This window comes from Cimex lectularius, unplaced genomic scaffold (assembly GCF_000648675.2).
Source record: "Cimex lectularius strain Harlan isolate CLEC.00 unplaced genomic scaffold, Clec_2.1 scaffold204, whole genome shotgun sequence".
NCBI lineage: Eukaryota > Metazoa > Arthropoda > Insecta > Hemiptera > Cimicidae > Cimex > Cimex lectularius.
Window position 1 is genome coordinate 663,551 of NW_019392743.1, and position 19,460 is coordinate 683,010.

The 19,460-nt window shown below is 35.3% G+C and overlaps 1 protein-coding gene across 4 annotated transcripts in view; it reads right to left on the reverse strand.

Annotated features, from left to right (window-relative positions):
* Window positions 1–19,460, reverse strand: part of LOC106663753 (sodium-dependent serotonin transporter) — a 71,134-nt gene that overhangs the window by 42,516 nt on the left and 9,158 nt on the right. For 3 of the 4 annotated variants that reach the window (XM_014388837.2, XM_014388836.2, XM_014388838.2), the window contains exons 2-3: window positions 16,383–16,560; window positions 7,113–7,247 (exon numbers count right to left, since the gene is read on the reverse strand). In XM_014388837.2, the coding sequence (XP_014244323.1) occupies window positions 7,113–7,247; window positions 16,383–16,560 (313 nt within the window). Of the gene's footprint in view, window positions 1–7,112; window positions 7,248–7,887; window positions 7,939–16,382; window positions 16,561–19,460 lie in introns of those variants that run through there. The other variant, XM_024227127.1, reaches the window with a different exon arrangement.

Genomic DNA, 19,460 nt, shown 5'->3' on the forward strand with positions numbered 1-19,460 from the left:
AAGAAACTTTGGAGGTCCTAGGTCAGACCGATGAGCTCTTCTGCGTTCTGAAAATGGCAGATTGGCCCCAGCAAAATCGCGTAGACTGCAGCTATCATCTTAAGTACATAATTACCTAAAATGATATTCTCTTTTATGAAAGCTGCTCTAAAGTACTTAAGTCTCTATGATGGACTCAGCTTAATCTCATAATACATAGATGGATGAATTGCCATCGCAGGCTGATATTTAAAATTTGTGTACGACAATTTGTTTTATACTCGTTTTCTCTCTTCTCCTTGCATTTACGCTAAGTATGATTTAGAAATAAAAGTCCGAACATTCACACAGATGCATGTACCAAATTGATGCGAATGCCATTTTGTTAATGCACTTTTACCCCATCATCCAATTACACGATGACGGCGTACAGAATTGGCCGAAAGAGCGTGCCTGTGATCCGTACTAACGACGATGATTTTTAAAAAATCAACCGCGTGAATGATTAATGATATTTATTTCACACCAGCTGGAAATTTAAACTGAATATAAATCGATTTCATTTCGTTACTGACGGTAATTTAGAATTTTAGTATGAATGCTTTTAGTTTAAACGAAGCACAATCAACATGCCAAAGGGCGAAAAAACTCAATAATGTAAATTTCAAAATCGTTTTTGGTTTTACGAGTTAACTTTTGTCAGGTCAGATTTTTAAAAAATTTTCTCTAAACTAAAAACATGGAAGACTACGAACTGATGTGTAAGTTGGTAAACTATCGCAGTTCCCAATTTGATCAAAACATCGTTAACAATTGCTTATTGCTAGCGTGCAGTTACAAATTGTAAATAATAAACATTAAAGAGAACCGAAATGGTAAAAGAATGGACACATTAAAAGGAAAATTCTCCAAGGATCGTCTCAGATACTTATCAAAGTCGCACAAGTTGTTAAAATTACTCCACCCTCTGAGTCGATAAAGTGCTGATAGAATCATTACATTTCTCTCGTAACGTGTCATCATGTGTTATTAAAAGATGGAAAGGGTCGACTCGAAGGCCTGTTTCGAAGAGAATCGTAAGATTTACAGGTACGATCTTGTAAGGTGACATCCGATCTGCTTTTCGTGCTGAATTGGGGGCCCTTTCGTCACGTCTTCACTGATTTGGCCAATCAAAACTCTCCACTCAAGCACGTCCGAATCCTGCCACAATTAACCCCATTTTAACCCAGTTGAAAAAACGGCGATTAAGATTTCACTTCTCGAAGGTGGAGGAGGATTTCTCTTCAGGGAGGTGTTCCATTTTCTCGCTTCGATCTTTTCATCGTTAAAAGTAAATCGTTCGGGAATTTAACATTGTTTATATACGACGTGTGCAAACATGTGCGATTAGAAACATCCTCGCATTTGCATACATATCAATATAATCTACAGAAATCCTAAGTCCTTGTGTCCAGGAAGGTTGGTAGATTAAGTTCTTCGGATCATTTCTTCGACAAAGTTGATACTATACAGGCGGTAAACGAATATAAATACTTAGGAATGTTATTTACTCCCAGGCTTTCTTGGTCGAGACATGTCTCCTCAAAGGCTTCGGCAGCGAAATTGGCATTGAATCAAACCTGGTCGTCTTTTATGACCCATAAACGATATATTTGATTCTGGGTCTGGGGATTCTTTGCTATGGGTGTCAAAGATTCGAAGCTGTGGAAAAGGTTCAGCGATTTTTCCTAAGAAAACTGTTTTCTTTACCAGGTGGCACACCAAATTACATCATCTATTTAGAAACTGCCACCGATTTACTGTTTGTGTTCACTCTCAAGCTGCACTTCTCCTTTATCCTGAAGACGCTAGGTTCTGCAGACTCGAGACTCTCTAAAATTACCTCACTTGAAATAGTTCGATCAGAGGATCTTGGATCTCTGCCTGGAAATTACTGCGAAATATGATATTGGTTTCTGTCATTGTAAAATATCACTAACTGTAGCACCCAATTTTCGTCTCTCTTGACTTCCCAACACCGCAGTGAATGTGCTGATCGTGCCATGAGCTCGGCGCACCTTTCATTATATAAAGAGTTAAGGGGTCATCCAGCGTTGTTCAATCTGAAGAAGCCCAGTTTTAAAGGTTACTCTTTGGTTGAGCTGCGTTGGCTTTTAAAAATGAGCAGCGAGGTTTTTCAGCTGAACAGAGCTTCTGTTCGTTTTACAAATCGCATGCCCTCGAATGTGATTTTCCTTTCTTGGCGGAGTGTTCAATTCTGGGAGAGATACGCTTGCTTCACCTAGGTACGAGACGCCTTTAGACGTTTTTGAGAAATTGGGTCCTACCATAGAAGGCCCGATTCTGGACGCCCTTGGGTAGCAGAACCACAGGATGACCGTTTTTTGACTTTGAGAATTTTGTGAAGCCGGCACCGTACTGTTGTTCAAGCGAACCATCAGCTGTTCTGTCAGGAAGTTCGAGGTGTCCTAATTTCTGAACGCACTGCTCGAAGAAGATTATGTCAGTATGGACTGATGGCTTTTCGCCCACCATAATTGACCAGAGCACACCGATTGCACGGCTGGCATTTGCTCGAGAACACAGCCATTGAACGATTGATCTGCTGTACTTTTTACAAATGAGTGAATGTAGATTTGTTCTACCATCTCTAGATGAGCGTGAAAGAGCGTAGAGAAAGCGAAATGAAAGGTACGAAGCTTGTAATTTTTCCCAGAGTCAACGTAGCTCAGTGATGGTGTGGGCGGGAATATCTATGCAGGCTTGCATAGAGTTGGTTATTTTTCAAGGAAGGTCTTTGAGGGCCACTCGCTATGTGGATGAAATTTTGGAACATCTCGCGTTGCCTATCCTCGATGAAATCAGCGACATTCCTATTCTAATGCAAGAGAATGCCCGCCCACATGTCGCTCGCATAGTACAAACGTACCTTCAACAGCATAACATCAGGGTCTTAGCCTGGCCAGCCCGTTCTTCAGACTTAAACCTCATCGTACATTTATCGAATAATCTCAAAAGAATATGAGCACGTCCATCACTTCCTTATACACTCCACGATCTTGAAAGGTCACTTTGCGAAGAATGGACTAACCTCCAGCAAAGGGACATTTCCAGACTGGTAGAAAGTATGCCTTGAGCTGTAATTAAGGCAAGAAGAGAAAATACGCTATATTGAACTGTTAATTAAAAATCCAAAACAAAATTAATACAAATTTTATCTTATTTGTTAATTTTCCTTATCAATTTACTTTTTTTACATTTTTAGACAAAAACTCAATTATTAAATGTTAAAAAACGTGAAACTTTAATTATACAAATCAAGTTATATTACAAGTGGGCGAAATTTTTGCCTGTCAATGTAACAGTTTTTCATTCATTCAGTCATATCAATCGATCGACAACTCTCGCTTTTTCTCTCACTCCCTCACTCTTTCTCTCTCTCTCTCTCTCTCTCTCTCTCTCTCTCTTTCTCTCTGTTTCGCTCTCTTCTCCACTCCCTCACCCATGTAGTTTTCTCTCTTTCTTGTCTCTTTTTCTTCGACTATCTTCCTTTTCTCTAGCTTAATCTCTTTTTCGTTTTTAGCTTTCTTTCCATTTCTATCTCTCTCTTCTCTCTTTATTTTCTCTAGCTTTACCTCTATGTTTTAAATTTCTTTCTCCCTCTTTGTTTCTTTCTTTATTTTACTCTCACATGCTCTGTTTCTTTTTCTATCTATTTATCTCTATGTTCTGTCTCAACGTAACAACTTCCGAGCTTTACCTATTACTCAAAAACACATCTTTCCATCACTATCATTCCCTTTTTCTTTTTTCTTACTTTCTTGCCCTTTCCCTCTCTTTGATCGTTTTTAAATTATATATTTGTCTATTAATTCATATAAGAGTCACTGATGTGAAATAGATGTAGTATTCCTATGAAGGCGATTCGTTCTTTTTTAAGCGATCGATCCATTCTTGCAACACGTAATTTACGTAGTCAACCTAGAGCTATTAGTCATGAAGGATAGAGAAAGAGACAAAAAGGAAAACATAGTCTTTGTCTTGTCCACAATCAATAAACCTTGGAAATTCACTGGTAACGTACTCCCGGCTTTTCTTGTCGTAAAGTCCCGACGCCCCCCGGGGATCTCGGTCGTGTAATAAGAAAAGATCAAATGCGTATGCCGTAAAAACAAGAATTTGTATAGGCATCTGTTTTCCCGCGCTGGTTTTTTCAAAAAAAATTTTAGCAACTTTTATAAAACTCAATGTTTATATGATGGGGATGGGATTTTAATGAAGGCAATTATAAAGGCTTACTTTTGAGGTACCTACGTGTGTCATTTAAGATAAACGTGAGGTACTGCATTTGAACTTGACTTTACTCTCTTTTCAGTTCCAATGGTATAGAACAAATTTTTCATTTTCTGATGTAAATTTAAATTTAGGATTTTTTGATTGTTTCCAAAGATATATCTTGTACCTGGATGGGTCAGTGCGTCCAAGGAGTATCATCATACGTATTGCCAAATCTAGAAGTAGAAGAGCTAATATTGTAGTTTAATTTTTAAGTCTCTTTTTATTATTGGCTTCATTTTCAAAAGTTAAATTCCTAAGCGCAGCAACTCCCTGAGATAAAGTGTCTTCAGAGCATTAAAGTAATTAAATGGGAGGGAAAATGTAGCAAAAGTTTTCATTCACTTTATTCAGTGGCTTAGTCACGTTACCATGATAAATATGGTTATAACCGCTATTTGTTTCTTGCACTATATTTTCCGTTACAATATTAACATTTAAAAAAATTTAGAAATTTGGTTTCAATGGGGTGAGAAAGATAATGACAAATTGGTTACATCACAAAGAAAAATTCAATCGATTCTTGATTGTTCTTTCATCGGATCCCATTAATTAAGTAATTGCATTTGCTAAAAGAAATCCTGACAGAATGCTCTCGATTATTTCGAAAAAGATTCCCGGATTCTAGCCGGAAGGGCGGACAACAAAAAGGTTAAACGACATTTTCAATTTGTGTTATTAAAAGAGGTGGTTTTAATTAATGTTCAAAACCCCGGGATATTTCCAGACCTCCACATAGATCAATTTGAGCTATTTCATTTCGTAGGTCGGCAATCTTTGAATCGACCTACGCTCGTCCTAGCGAAAAGTTTCTAGCCAATCGCAGTTTGACTTAGAGGAAAGAAATCAGACAAATTAAAAGCCGTCCGTGTGTGGGTGGATAGAGTGAAACGTACGCGGTTAAATGGCGGACATCCCTTTGAAGTGTATTGGATTTTTCGTGCAGGGCAGAAGTCAAAGGACGCTCGCACCAAGCTCGGCCCCTTTAACAGTAGTCACCCCGTGCACTCCGTGAACACAAAGATGGTTCCAAGTTGTATTAAACGTGCAGAAGTTATGCAAGTAAATTGAAGAGAATCCAAGTGGAAATAAGTCAAAGCAGATGTTGCAGTTCGGTTCGACGCGTTTCACCTTTCCGTTGAGACTGGAAAAAGTCTTAGCTACCGGCTTGTAAAATTTCAAAAGATTAAACATTTTGTATAAAATTCTTTTTTTTGTTATTGCTTAATAAAAATATGTTTAATCTTAGATTTAAAATTGATTTTTGACAGGGATATTTTTTGTAATTGAATATTACTACCCTCTTTGGTGAGTAACAAGCAATACTGAACAAGATAGATGAATTTCGAGTATTGTAAGTAGATTTTTACATATGTTAAAAATTTAAATCATTTGTGATAGTTTTTAGGTTTTGATTAAGGGGAATTATTCCTCAAAGCTTAGGGAAGAAAATGAGTTTTTTTCTTATCCCTGATCCGTTTTTATAAAAATATAACAACAAGATAGAAACAAACAAAGAAAGTAAATAGAGTGGAGAATTCGCCCATTTTTTCTTTACCACTTCGAGTCACAAGGATAGGTTCTTTTTAGCTACATACGTTTTCACATATAAGAGCAAGATAGAAAAAATCTTATAATAAATGTGGATAAGTCGCCCGTTTTTCCTTTTTCTAGATCTAGTTACAAAGATTTGTTCTTTTAGCACATAAACTTTTGATCCGTTTTTATATATAAGAACAGGATAGGAAAAAATGTATAATTAATGTGAATACGTCGCCCATTTTTTTCTCTCTTCCATATCGAGTCACAATAATTTGTTCTTTTAGCACTTAACCTTTCGTTCCGTTTCTAAATATACAAACAAGATAAACAGACTAACTTAAACCTACCTCCAAGGGTACTTTACCATCTCATCAGTTCCTAGATTATTTCAATTCCATGTTAGTCGCTTGTCAATAACTGCTATATTTAGCCCAAAGGTAAATTTATAAGAGTCAGGATGTCCGATAAATGACGGAACTTTAGAAGTCACCTTCTGAAACTCAGCTTTGACAGACTGGTAAAAAGAAAGGTAAATCCCCTCTAAAGAGTCACTCAACAGATCTACTTAATTTTCTGTCTAATTGCGTTCAAGTCTACTAGAAAACTATTAAATGTAACATTTAAATAATATAACATCGGTGCTGTCCATCCAAGTTCGATTATTGGCGAGGATTTCTAACATATAGTAAGTTTAATACCCGTTAAATAAGCATCGCCTTGCGCAGTGAGCGTTTTAATTACGATTCAGAGTAGGTTTGTTCAATACGATGATATTACGTTTGAAGCAACAAGGGGAGAAAAATGAGGAAAAGATATTATTAAAACTGTCGCCGACAAAAAACCAAACGCAGAAAGCTGACGAGGCAGTAAAACAGGGAATAGCCCTCGTTTACACCCTTCTCGTAAAATGTCTTGTTAACTGTCGCCACATTATAAGGGAAACCGATTCAAAAATGAAATCGAAGCAATAAACCTGGTTGAATTATTTTGTGCTGAAAATGATATGTTACTGGGGGCTTGTATTTCGTATTAGGCAATATGGTCGTTTCCGATTATTCTGATCTGTCTGTCCTCGCCGTTTTGGTCTGTCAGACGCGTTTCGACACTTCGCCGTCTTCAGTGGGTGATGTGTGTAACTTTGAGTCGTCATTGTCTGTCGGCGTCTTTGATGGATTAAATCTTGATTTTTGTTTCTTGTGCCCGTGTTTGAGAAAGCACCGTCTTAAATTGTCTCAAATTGGATTTTCACTTACCCTTGAGCGCGGGGCATATCCTCTTCCAGATTGTGAGACAGCCGGAGCGGTGGAACTGGCCGAGGGCGAGCTCCATGAAGAAGAGGGGAAGTCCTCCGAACAGGTACATGGTGAAGTACGGGATGAGGAATGCACCTGCAGAACACAATTCAATTTTATAAGCATATATAATTTTTATTACATATTTATGTCGACGTTCTTTAGGGCTTTTGAGATCATTGGCACCAATGACAAGCAAGTGGTTACCGGTTTTTTTCTAAATTCACAAGTTTTGTTTCAGTTCGAACATAGCTTGACTCGAAAGTACGAAATATAAAATATGTTTTTATGCACATAAGTATGCAAACTATGTACAAACATTAAGTAAACATGTTAGTGATAGTGTTTACAGAGAGAAGGAAATACTAGAGAAGGAAGAGAAAGTGAAATAGTGGTAAAACCTAGAGAAGAAAAACAGGAGAGAGTAAGAAAGAAAGTAAAAAAGAGAAATAAAAGATATAGAAGAGAGTGACAGCAATATGAAACTAAAACAGAAAAAGAGATAGAGTGGTACAAAGTGGTTCGAAGAAATAGACAGCAGAAAGAGAAAAAATTAGATGTGAGAGGAGCGAGAAAATAATTACAGAGAGAGAGAGAGAGAGAGAGAGAGAGAGTGAGAGAGAGAGAGAGTGAGAGAGAAAGAGAGGGAGAGACCTAGGAATGGGTGATTTGAGAGTTATAAATTCGTTTTAAAAAAGCAACGTAAAGTTTTGTAAATAATAAAAAAATTTCTTACTGTTTCTTGTTCTTTCCTTGCACGTTACTTGATTCCAACGTTCCAAATAGAAAATATGTATTTTTACACACAATTAGGATGGAATTGGAAAATAACCACGCAAATTGTGTACAAATGTTATGTAAAAGAGTGTTATCAGAGAGAAAAAAAGAGTAAAAGAGATAAAAATCATCATTCATAAAGAAATATTAAAAAATTAGGGAAGTGAGATAAAGAAAGATAAAGAACAAAAGAAAAGGAGAGAAAAAGTTGAAGACTAGAGAGGGAAAATGGAGAAACAAAGGAAAAATATATACTGAGAATAAAATTAGTAGCCGACCTAGTTTTTCTCAGTAAAAAAATTGCAATTGCAATTTGCAATCGTTATAGTTTTATTGTTTGCTTTACTGGATATTTTTATATAAAACTAGAATATATCCCTAAATAAAACAAAAATAAATAAAAAATTAAAAGTGAGTAAAACCATTTTACCAAAAAACGTTGTTATTAACATGAAAATAATGAACACAACTTTCAATTCAGTACTGAGTATGTCCTCCTCTTGCGTTGACTGTTTCTTGCATTCGGCGTGCCATCGATTATATAAGGTTTTGGATGTAATGTTACATATTTTCATACTCCACTAACAGCGCTATTCTTAATTCCTACTAATACTCTGGCATCAACGGGCGACTTTTACCTTTTTTGACAACTCGTCCCAAAGGTATTCGATATGGTTTAGGTAGCCACTCCAATTGAATTGAAGCCCGTTCCAAGTTGTCAACAACGACCCTAGCTGTATGGGGTATCATGCATAAAAATAAAACGGTCGCAATTAATTGCATATAAGCAACAACTTCTTCTAATAACACATCTTCGATGTATCGCGCAGATGTTAGGGAACCCTCGATGAATATCATGTTAGTGCGACCGTCCAAAGAAATGCCTGCTCCAAACATAACACCAATAGCTTTTCCGGAGTAAAAATGTTGCGGGGGATATATTCAAATATTGTGCCACAGTTTGTTAGTAGGTGTGTTGGTGTCACTTCTGCTTCCTTTGTTTTGATGCATTCTGTAGCTTTTTTCGCCAAAAGGTTCTTGGATTGTTTATGTCCAATGAGTTAATTCCACGGTCTTCTTGAGTAACCTCTAGTATCTTGGTAGAGATGGAAGACCATTCGGACAGTTGTGTTGGGAACGTAAAGCACCTTGGCCAAATACGCTTGACTTCGTCTATCTTCACATCTTCAAACAATGATCCTAGTCCTATCAACATCACTTAAAACTATCACTCAAACAAATTTGAAAATAAAAGGCGAATGAAGTAATAGGCTTTTGGCACTTCATAAAAATGACGAGATGGGATCTATTAAGCTTTTCTTCATGTCATGTATGTACGACAAAAGCTTAAAGGTGAAATTTCAAGTGGAAATTTTTTTGTAAATTCTAGTTGACGTGCAGTTTCCATGACGAAAGGCCGTTATCACGTTTTGCCTCTAATAACAAGGCTATTCTTGGATATTTTCTTTTCAGGTCTAAAAGTACTCAATTTTGTACAGAGTAATTTGCATTGGGCTTTTTCTATTCTTAGACGGCACGCAATCTCCGTTGACGAAGTGGATATATACGCCCCTACGGTGACCACCACGACATCATTTATCAGACAATTTCTCTCTGATCGCCCTTTTTCTTCGGCTTCGTTCTTATTTCATTTTTGAATCAATTTAATAAAACGGAAAATAATTTCTTATAACTCGACATGATTTCTGTTCACCTCTAATTATGTTTGTTAAAATATCACTTCATTTTACAACTGTTGTCTTTTGTCATATTGTGATAGTTACCCTGACAATTCTTTTATAAAACAAAGCTATTGGTACTTAATTGTACATTAAGTTCACACTTGTCTACGATTTGGATCTAGGTTTTCCCCGGGTGGAAAAGTCCATAAAATTACGCCCACTAAGAGTGTAAAAAAATTGAAAATTTCATTTTAAAAATCCACCTAGGAGGAAATTTGACCAAAATAGCAATAACAGGGTTAAAAGTATACGACGGTCTTGTAAACACCCTATATCATATAATGTTTTTGATACGATAGAATTACATGACGCAGAAATTTTGTTTAAAAAATTTACAAAAAAATAATTCGAATTGCCTCATCAGTTTATATAATAAAGGCTATAAAATCAAGTGGTGCATTTAGTAGTAGTAATTTTAACAAATAGTGTCGTAACATAAACATAAGTCCTCCGGGACATTATGCTATAACCCCCGGGGTATCGACAGGTTCGATGCTAATGATCCACGCCGTTGTAAAATTCCTAAGCTTCCTTAAAAGCTTTTTACTGTAACCGACGTTTTTATAAATACAGTTCAGAAAATTAAATTCAAGTGGCCGATCCGCCCGTTTGGGCCATTTGTCGTTCGTTTGTACCAAAAATTAAATTGATATGTATCTTTTTTTCCAACTGGTGGTCCAGTTAAACTAAAATGTGAAATTAGTCGATTTATTAATAATTTTTTTTATTCTTAAGTTACCGACAGAATTAGTTGTAGGAAAAAAAATTATTCTGACGATATGCCGGTATAAAACAAATACATCTGAGATGAGAAGGTGAGAAGTCCAGAAATTTACACTAACAAACACTACTTTCAATTAATTAACATTTTTATGTAAGGTTTTGGTAGAAATGAAAAAGTTAGTGTCACGAACGGGATTCGAACCCACGACCTTCAGCTAAATACGCCGCTGCTCTATCACTTGAGCTATCGTGACTTCGACCCACTCGGACACCAACCTCCCACCTCAACTCAACCCATACCTTCCATAAAGATTAATTAATTGAAAGATGTTATTTGGTCAATCGGACCACGAAATCTAATGAATTAAATAAGTTAAATGAGGTATATCTTCATTCAAACAATTGAATCCCTACAACGCTATTTTATCCGTAAAATGTATCACCTCCCTTCTTTCACCCCTAACTACATGATCTACCTCGAGACCTCAGCTGAACTTTTGTTTCAATTTACATTAAATTTACATACTTTCTATGTCTGCAGGGTCCTAAACCTTCCTAACTACCGCCTTCCTAAGAATACAGCGCTGGAAATCATAAGGTCCAAAATATCATGGTTCTCTTCTTGGAATAACTTGGCTCAACAATTTCAGCTGAATGACAATTTTTCCCTGGACAACTTCAAAGAGTGGCCACTTTTACACTCAAAATTAACAATATCCGCACTTCTCACACAGTGAAATGTCTCCTTCATGCTCAAAATTCCTCTAGGTTTTTGCTGTATAAGGACCATAATAACAGTCAACCTTTCTTGAACATAGCGCAAAATTCTAAAATTCCGTCCATTCCGCTAGCTCGCTGGTTTTTTAAAATTAGGTGCGGGTTACTTTACCTTAATTATAACCCCACAAGAGTCAATAGGTCCGATAAGTGCTCTCTCTGCAGCAGGCAGGCTCGGGAAGATAGTTTTCATTTTCTAGCAGAATGCCCAGTTTTAGCGGAATTCCGAGCACGGCATATAGGCTTGCCCACGTTGACGAGAGATCACCTAATCTCTTTATTAAATAACCCCGAGTCTTTAAACCTAGTAAAGTTTGCGATGGAAGCCTTGAACTACAGGAAAACGCTTGTTGTTTATTTCAATTATTAAATGTTTACTGTATATATCAGAGACACCCTGGTTATTTATATGTGCATAAATAGATATGTTGTTATTTTAGTTTACGTGTTTAGTTTTTTTTCTCTCTTTTGTTTATTCCTTAAGAAGAAATGTGTTCCTTGTTTATTAAAAATTTATAGTCCGCTCCGGCAGACGGTTGATAACCATTGCCGTTATGTGCTGTTTGGTTATGTACAATTTTTTTTTACTCTCTTTTTGTTTATCTAATAAAGTACTTTTTTATTCATTCATTCATATCTTCACTAAAGCTCTCCGTGGCCATTTCATTTGTCACCGAGAATCAAATAGATTACACGACATTTGAAAAATGGCAAAAAGGAGAAAAAATTCGAAAGGTTGGTTGGTTTGAGATGGGAGGTTGGTGTCCGAGTAGATCGAAGTCACGATAGCTCAAGTGGTAGAGCAGCTGCGTATTTAGCCGAAGGTCGTGGGTTCGAATACCGCTCGTGACACTGACTTTTTTATCTCAACCCATACCTTACATAAATATTAATTAATTAAGAGATGTTATTTGGTCAATCGGACCACGAAATATAATGAATTTTCTATTATGTTCATTTTTCACCCTTTTTCCACGTCGTGTGGTACTTTCAAGCTAGTCTTTATCGTTAAGGGTTCGTGATGGTTTTGTATAAGGTGAGTGACGTAGTTTGATTTGCCGTCTGTAAAAGATCTTATGTGTTTTTCTAGCCGTCTTTTTTTTTCGTCTTTATCGTCCGGATGAAGGAAAGGCCCGATAATTCGGAAACTTGTGATTTTATCAGAATCGAATCACAACAACGAAACTTAAAAAATACACACGAAAGTTTATTCATGTATGTACGTATAGTTACGTTTATAGTACAACATAGTTTTTATCTTTGTTTTATGTAGACACACGTTTCCTCGCCGCGCGATCTCCTAAACGTCTAAATTTATTAGGTCACTGGCATGTCTTCCTTCTTTTCAAAATCCACCATCATCTTTTTCTGTTGGTTTAATGGTTTAACAACTTATGCTCAGGCACGTCCTCATAACTATCTCTATGAACCAAGTAGAACTAACTAGGTTCACCTGGTTAATGAGATGCCTCCACGATCTCACCAACTGTTAAAATTTGGTGTCAACTTCACAGTTTATCCACTGTTTTTCTTCAATTTGTCCAACTTTGGAATCTTTTTCAACACCATTCCACATTTCAACTGGAGGTTGTCTGTCTGATGTATTTGCCTCCGCAGTTACATATTACAGCATATATGCTATTTTTATCATGTGGGTTTATTTTGACGATTTGCGATTTTATCGTACAATTAGTAGTTTTTTCATGGTGTTCGTGTTCTTCAGCGCTGTTTTAATTACAACTTAGATTAATTAGTGTGTGTGTTTCTTTTAATTTAACGTAATTTTGTTTATTGTTTTGTTGATCGTTTTCTTTACTAGAAAAACTAAAAACTATCCAAATAAATGGCAACATGAAAGGAAAACTTAATGATCGGACATCACTTTATTTACCCCTAGGCCCTAGGGTATTTTGTTAGTTTAGAACAAAAATTACAAGATAAGAAGAGTTGAAACAGGGAATTCATTAATACCTGTGGCTTATCCACTTAAGACTGATAGAATTTCCCGAATCACAGATACAGAGTTAGACATGTAACTTTGTACTGGCGTGTGAAATGGTTGAAGTAAATCCACAATTTGCATTCACCGGTTAATATCCCTTAGGGGAGCACCGACTACATAAGTTGGGAGGTTCACAATCAGAACTCGATTTAACAATTAAACTTTAGCAAGTAGCAAGCGCAAAAATAACAACATGATTCCATGTTAACGCCATGTTCTCGTATTATACAGTTTGCATAGTACCGAAACCGGTTTCTGTTCATGGAATATCATAAAATAAATAAATAAAATAAAACAGTTCCTCAGGTTTAACTTTTGTTAATTTGTACATATTTGTTTGTTTATGATTATTTATGTTCAGAGATATGGTCGAAATTCAATGTAAAACCAAGTTTTCAAATTGCTTCTTAATAAAAGCAACATTAATTTTTCTTAAACTAAACAGTTTACTGTTCTGAATGCACATCATAGAATAACTTAAAAAGCTACTCAGAATTAAATAAGCACAACTTCATTTTTCAAAATATGTCTTTTTTCTATTTATGTTTGTAATCTGCATGGTATTTTAATCTTAATTCAATTGATGAAATTGAACTGAAGTGTAATATTGTAATTTCTTAATCATTAACAAACCTTAAAATAACTTAATTATGTTCAGAGAAGTTGATTTGTCAATATTTTCCTACGAATGTACATGTTTTGTTATATCTTGTTGATTTAAGAATTGAGTAAGTTTGGTGAAGTATGTAAAGTAGATAAAAATTAAAAGCGTGTACCACTTTCTAAAATGAGATACATATTAGTAGATAAAAATGGGAAATAAATAATAAAACTACACTCAAAGACCAAACAAATGGACACTTATATTTATTTGTTTATTATCCGTAATAACTATGAATAAAGATTAATAGTTGATTCAATTAATTAATCTTTATATAAGGTATTGGTTGAAATGAAAAAGTTAGTGTCACGAGCGGGATTCGAACCAACGACCTTCGGTGTTTTGTTGACAAGTGGTTAGAGCAGCAGCGTATTGAGCCGAAGGACGTTCGAATCCCGCTTGTGACACTAACTTTTTGCATTTCAACTAAAACCTTATAAAAAGATTAATTAAAGAAGTTATTTGGTCAATCAGGGCACGAAATACAATGGATTAATAGTTGACTTAAAACCTAAATACAACATAACTTGTTTTTTACATTTATACAACTAATTCTTTTACACTCTTAAGTTGAACAATAAAGAAAATCAAAATCCTTTTCAGAGCCAAATTATCCAGCGAGATAATTGGGTATTTAAATTGCTTTCTTTGGCAGAACGATTAATTTTATTAAAAAATTAATAATTCAGTTTTCTTTTCTTAAAATCATGATTTAAGTGGAGAAGTCCTAGCCCAGACAGATACTTTCGTCAACGACGGACGTAGTGTGATTACATAACCCAAGACCTGGGTGTACCGCGCTGTACCATCAAAGATGGTGTATGGCGGTTAAAGGCAATTGGAAGTCTGGATCGAAGAGAAGGTGTTGATCGACAGCGATGTACGACACTAGAGACGATTGTTTTATTGCTCTTAGCGTCATATAGCGGATCCCTTGATAGGTAGTCAACTCAAAATGGTCCGTAACTAAAGGTAAACTCTAAAACAGACATCAGAAGGCTTCGTGAGAGTCTAGTCTAGAGGGTTCTCAACTGGACAGACTTTCGGTAGAAAGGCGACTATTCGCAAATCAAAATCAGGCTTGGACGCTTGAACAATGGGGGCTGTTCTCTTCTCAGATGAGTGCCGGTTAGGTTAGTCGCAATCAGATGACTGAGACCATGTATAGAGAAGACGCGGAGAACGCTTTGCTTCTTGTACCATGCGTCACAACCTTTTTGAAGAAGTCAGTTATGGTATGGGGTAGAATCAACCCTTTACCGAACTGATTATCAAACAGAATCTTTGACTGCACTAAGGTACATTGAGGATGTTCAATCCTTTTTAAAAAGATAGTTCCTACTCACAGTAAGTTGTTTTGCAACGATCCGGATTTCGAGCCTTTTAGCTCATCATCAGGTTGAAGGACTTCTACAACCACGTCTCTCGACATGAATTGCCAAAGTGAACCCGCTGATACCTCCGCCAACGCGACGTTCCAATTAGCAGCTGATTTTTTAATGGCGCTCAAATTGAATGTGCGAAACGCGGAAATTATAACACAAATAAATATTATACTAGTAAATACTTAATATTATTANGATTGAACACCACACTCACTCCATCATTTATCATTTCTATTAACGATGTTCACCACTGCTGTGGTCCCATTCCGTCCGTTTATTAGGGACAACTTCGTGATATTGCATGATACTGCTCGACTGCATGTAGCCGGAGTTGTCATCAATTACTTGAAGAGTGCACGGATTACCACAATGAACTGCTTTGCTCTTGTACAAAATTTAGGTTACATCCACCAACAACCGTTGAACAACTTCAAACCACTCTTGTTCAAAAATGTTTCACAAGACGAAATACGATTACTTCTTTACTTGATGCCAAGAAGATTTAAGCCCCTCCGCGAAGCCAGAGGAGGTAATACGCGTTATTAAGAGGAAAACCAGGTAATAAATTTGTTAGTTAAATTTTAATCTATCACTAAATGATTTTCTAGTGTTTTGGTAATTTTATTCAAACCGACATAATTAAATAATTTTCATTAAAACTCATGAATTTCTGATCTCATTTAATATGCTTTATATTAAAATAAATATTTTGTAATTAATATAACGATAAAAATACAAATACTTTGAAATAAACTACAAAATACAAATGTAGAGTTTTTTCTTTGAGTGTACAATATAATATATTAAAATGTCAATTGTAAATGTAAGAGTTTATTTAAAGGACGATTTTGTTGTCAGTCGTAAGATACACCAATTTTTAAAAAATTCTTTCTCTTTCTACAACAGTAATTATTGATAGTTAACATGGAACAAGTAAAGTTTGTAGAACTAACTTGATTCTCTGAGAAAAGAAGTCAGAAAAAACTTTGCCCCTCTCAAGACTTAGCACCTTCTCTCCATAGATAAACAAAAAATAAAACAAGGCTCGTTTTAGAATAATCTTTCCTCTGACTTAATTCTAGATGGTGTCGAGTTTCGATCGTTTCTCCCTAAGGCTTTTCGACTTGTAAGATTTTTTTCTCCTGTTTTCAACTTGAAACTCACCTCCGCCATTCTGATAACAGATATAAGGAAACCGCCAGACGTTTCCAAGGTCCACGGCGAAACCGACGACAGCAAGAATAAATTCTACTTTTTTCGACCATGTGTCTCTGGTCGGCATTACCACTCCAATTGTACTTCCCCCTCCGTCATCCTCCTCCTCCGGCTGTGTGTCTGTCATCTGAAACAAAAATTATAAATAAATACGAGAAAGTACGATTTTGGCAGAGACGGAAGAAAAAAGTCGCAAAAACTGTCCGTGTTGTCGGCACCATCGCTATCTCTTTTGTGCATTAATTCTATTTTGATATAGAGAAGGCTGAAATGAAAAATTAGTGGTAGAAGCGCGAGGCTTGTGAGTTCGAATCCCGCTCGTGACAATAATTTTTCATCTCTGCATTAAATAAAAAACTTGTTTTGATAACTAATAAATAGTTAGTAAGAATAATAAAGGAATACTGCGCGGAAGAGTTCCGGCTGAGGAAAGATTCCGTCGTTCACACACCTTATCCCCAAATATTTTCAAAGTTCTTTATATTTTATTATTGTTATGTTATTATTATTTTATACTTCTTCTTCTATGTGTACTATTTTAGCTGGAGTTTCCCAGGGAAGCATTCTTGATCCTTTACTCTGTACAATTTACACAGTGAATGTCCCTGAACACCCATCATTATTTTTATAACAATCCTTTCTACCAATACTGATCCGATTACTGCCACCCGAATTCTTAAAAGCTATCTTCATACTCAAGAACCCAGGTTCGAAATATCGTAACTAGCAAAAATCCCATATATAGTTTTTGTTCTTACTCGCTAAACCTTTTCTGTCACCTATCAAAACTATCAAAAATATATTCAGCAAATACTGTACACCTTGTACTACATCTAGAGTTTCAACCCATATACCCAAGTAAAACGAACAGACAGCAAAGTCAGACGTGCAATGGAGAAAAAAGATCCAAATTGACATTATCAAACCATAAAAGATTACATATTTCTTTTATCGTCTCAATAAGGCACATCCAAAATTCTTCAATGCTCTGTTATACATACCCAACCATACTGTCCAGGATTTGGTTTCAGGGCCGAATACTCCTGCCCCCGTATTTGTTGACATACTAATGTAACACCTTACGGAAAACACAAGCAGCAAATCAAAAAGTATCTGTACTGATGTATGATAATGCTCGCCCACGAGGTGCTTCCATACTCGCCCTCTTCTTTGGACCTCCTTTGCCAACTGTTTTTAGCAGTTTGAACAACTAAAACTGAATATTTAAAAAAGTCAATTCGTGCAAATTCTCCTTTCAGAATTTGTCTCAATTTCTCCAAATTTCTATGGGTTTTGTGGTGATTGAATCGCTTCTCCTCGGGTGAGAGGTACATGGGCGAGAATAAATCTTATATTTATGAATCAAGAATTTTTTTTATTTATATTTTAGGTCGATAGTTTATAGAGTAAATTTCACCTAAAATAATTTTCTTGGATGTTATGGGTTATTTGTTATTTAACCTCTTTACAGGATTATCAACGCTTCGAAAACAAATTTTGATCTCTTCATCAAAAGAGTTCTTCCTTTGTTCACCGCTATCAGAAGTATTTAATTTATTTTCAAAAATATGTCTAATTTTTTTTTGTCAACGATAAGGTTTTATTGAAATACTATAGGCGCCTTAGGAAGAAAATCAGACTAAATAAAAGACCCACTAAAAAAATTATATACAGGGCACTTTGAAAAGCCGAGTGGTAGTTCGTGCTCAACTTGTTCTAAATTTTATTACATGATGTACATCACATTCGGCTTTTTCTCATTTGGCATAATTTTCTAATTTGAACAAACCACTCGACAAAAGGGTTTGAGGAAATTGGGAAGAATTTTGTCGCCGGGATGAGGCTCTTGTGAAGTATGGACGTTATATATGTTCTATGCTATATTTCTATTGTGTAGTTAATAACCTGTGATACAAATGCGAGGCTAGCATTTTAGGATATCGACTTAGTATAAAAGCAGAGTCAGTAACAGACTGAGAGCTCAAATGGCTGCAGGTTGAAAAATATACGTGAAAGACCAGAAAAAGAAGTAAAAACACGCAGAGGGCCGGTGATAACCTCAGATGTCTTTCGGCCCCAAACATCCCATTATTATTATGATTATTAACGTAAAAGAAGCGAGATGAAACTGAGCCATTATGGAACATAAACAATGAAATCTCTGCAATCTTGCAATCCTGATCTCGGTTCATATTATCATGTTATTTTTTTCTCTTAAATTTCAATTATTTCAATCAATATAAATTATCAAACCTTCTGGCGTTTTTTGTTTAATCTTTAATTTACAAATTATTTTAACCACTAACTGATTTTTTTTAAAACTTTTACAACTAAATTGCTAGTTTAGATAATAGATTTAAGATAATCTTGGTCTAAATTGTCCTTTTCCTTCTTTTCTTTTTTCTTTCTTTTTTCTTTTTTTAGATATTTTTGTTTTATATTTAATTTATAAATTATTTTAACTACTATAGTAATATGTTTGACTTCAATCATTGTTATATGAATTCTTAAAATTTATAGAACCATTTATTATTTTTTTAGGTAACTTTTACTGCTAAATTGCTATCAGTATGAAAGAAGCGAGATGAAACTGAGCCATCAACGAATATGATCAATAAAATTTTTGTAATCCTTCTGATCTTGGTTCAAGTAAACATCTTTTTTTCTATACTTTTTTCTCTCTTTATTTGCTTAGATCTACTTGGGTCATTTGTTTAATATTTAATTTATAAATTATTCTAGATACTACAGTGATAACATGTTTGACCATAATCATTGTTATATCGATTCTTAAATTATATAAAACCACTTACTGATTTTTTAAACAACTTTTACCGCTAAATTGCTATTAAGTATGAAAGAAGCGAAATGAAACGGAGCCATCAACGAATATAATCAATGAAATTTTTATAATCTTTCTGATCTTGGTGAAAATTATCATCTTCTTTCTTTTCGTTTTTCTCTCTTTATTTGCTTAGAACTACTTGGGTCATTTGTTTAATATTTAATTTATAAATTATTTTAGAT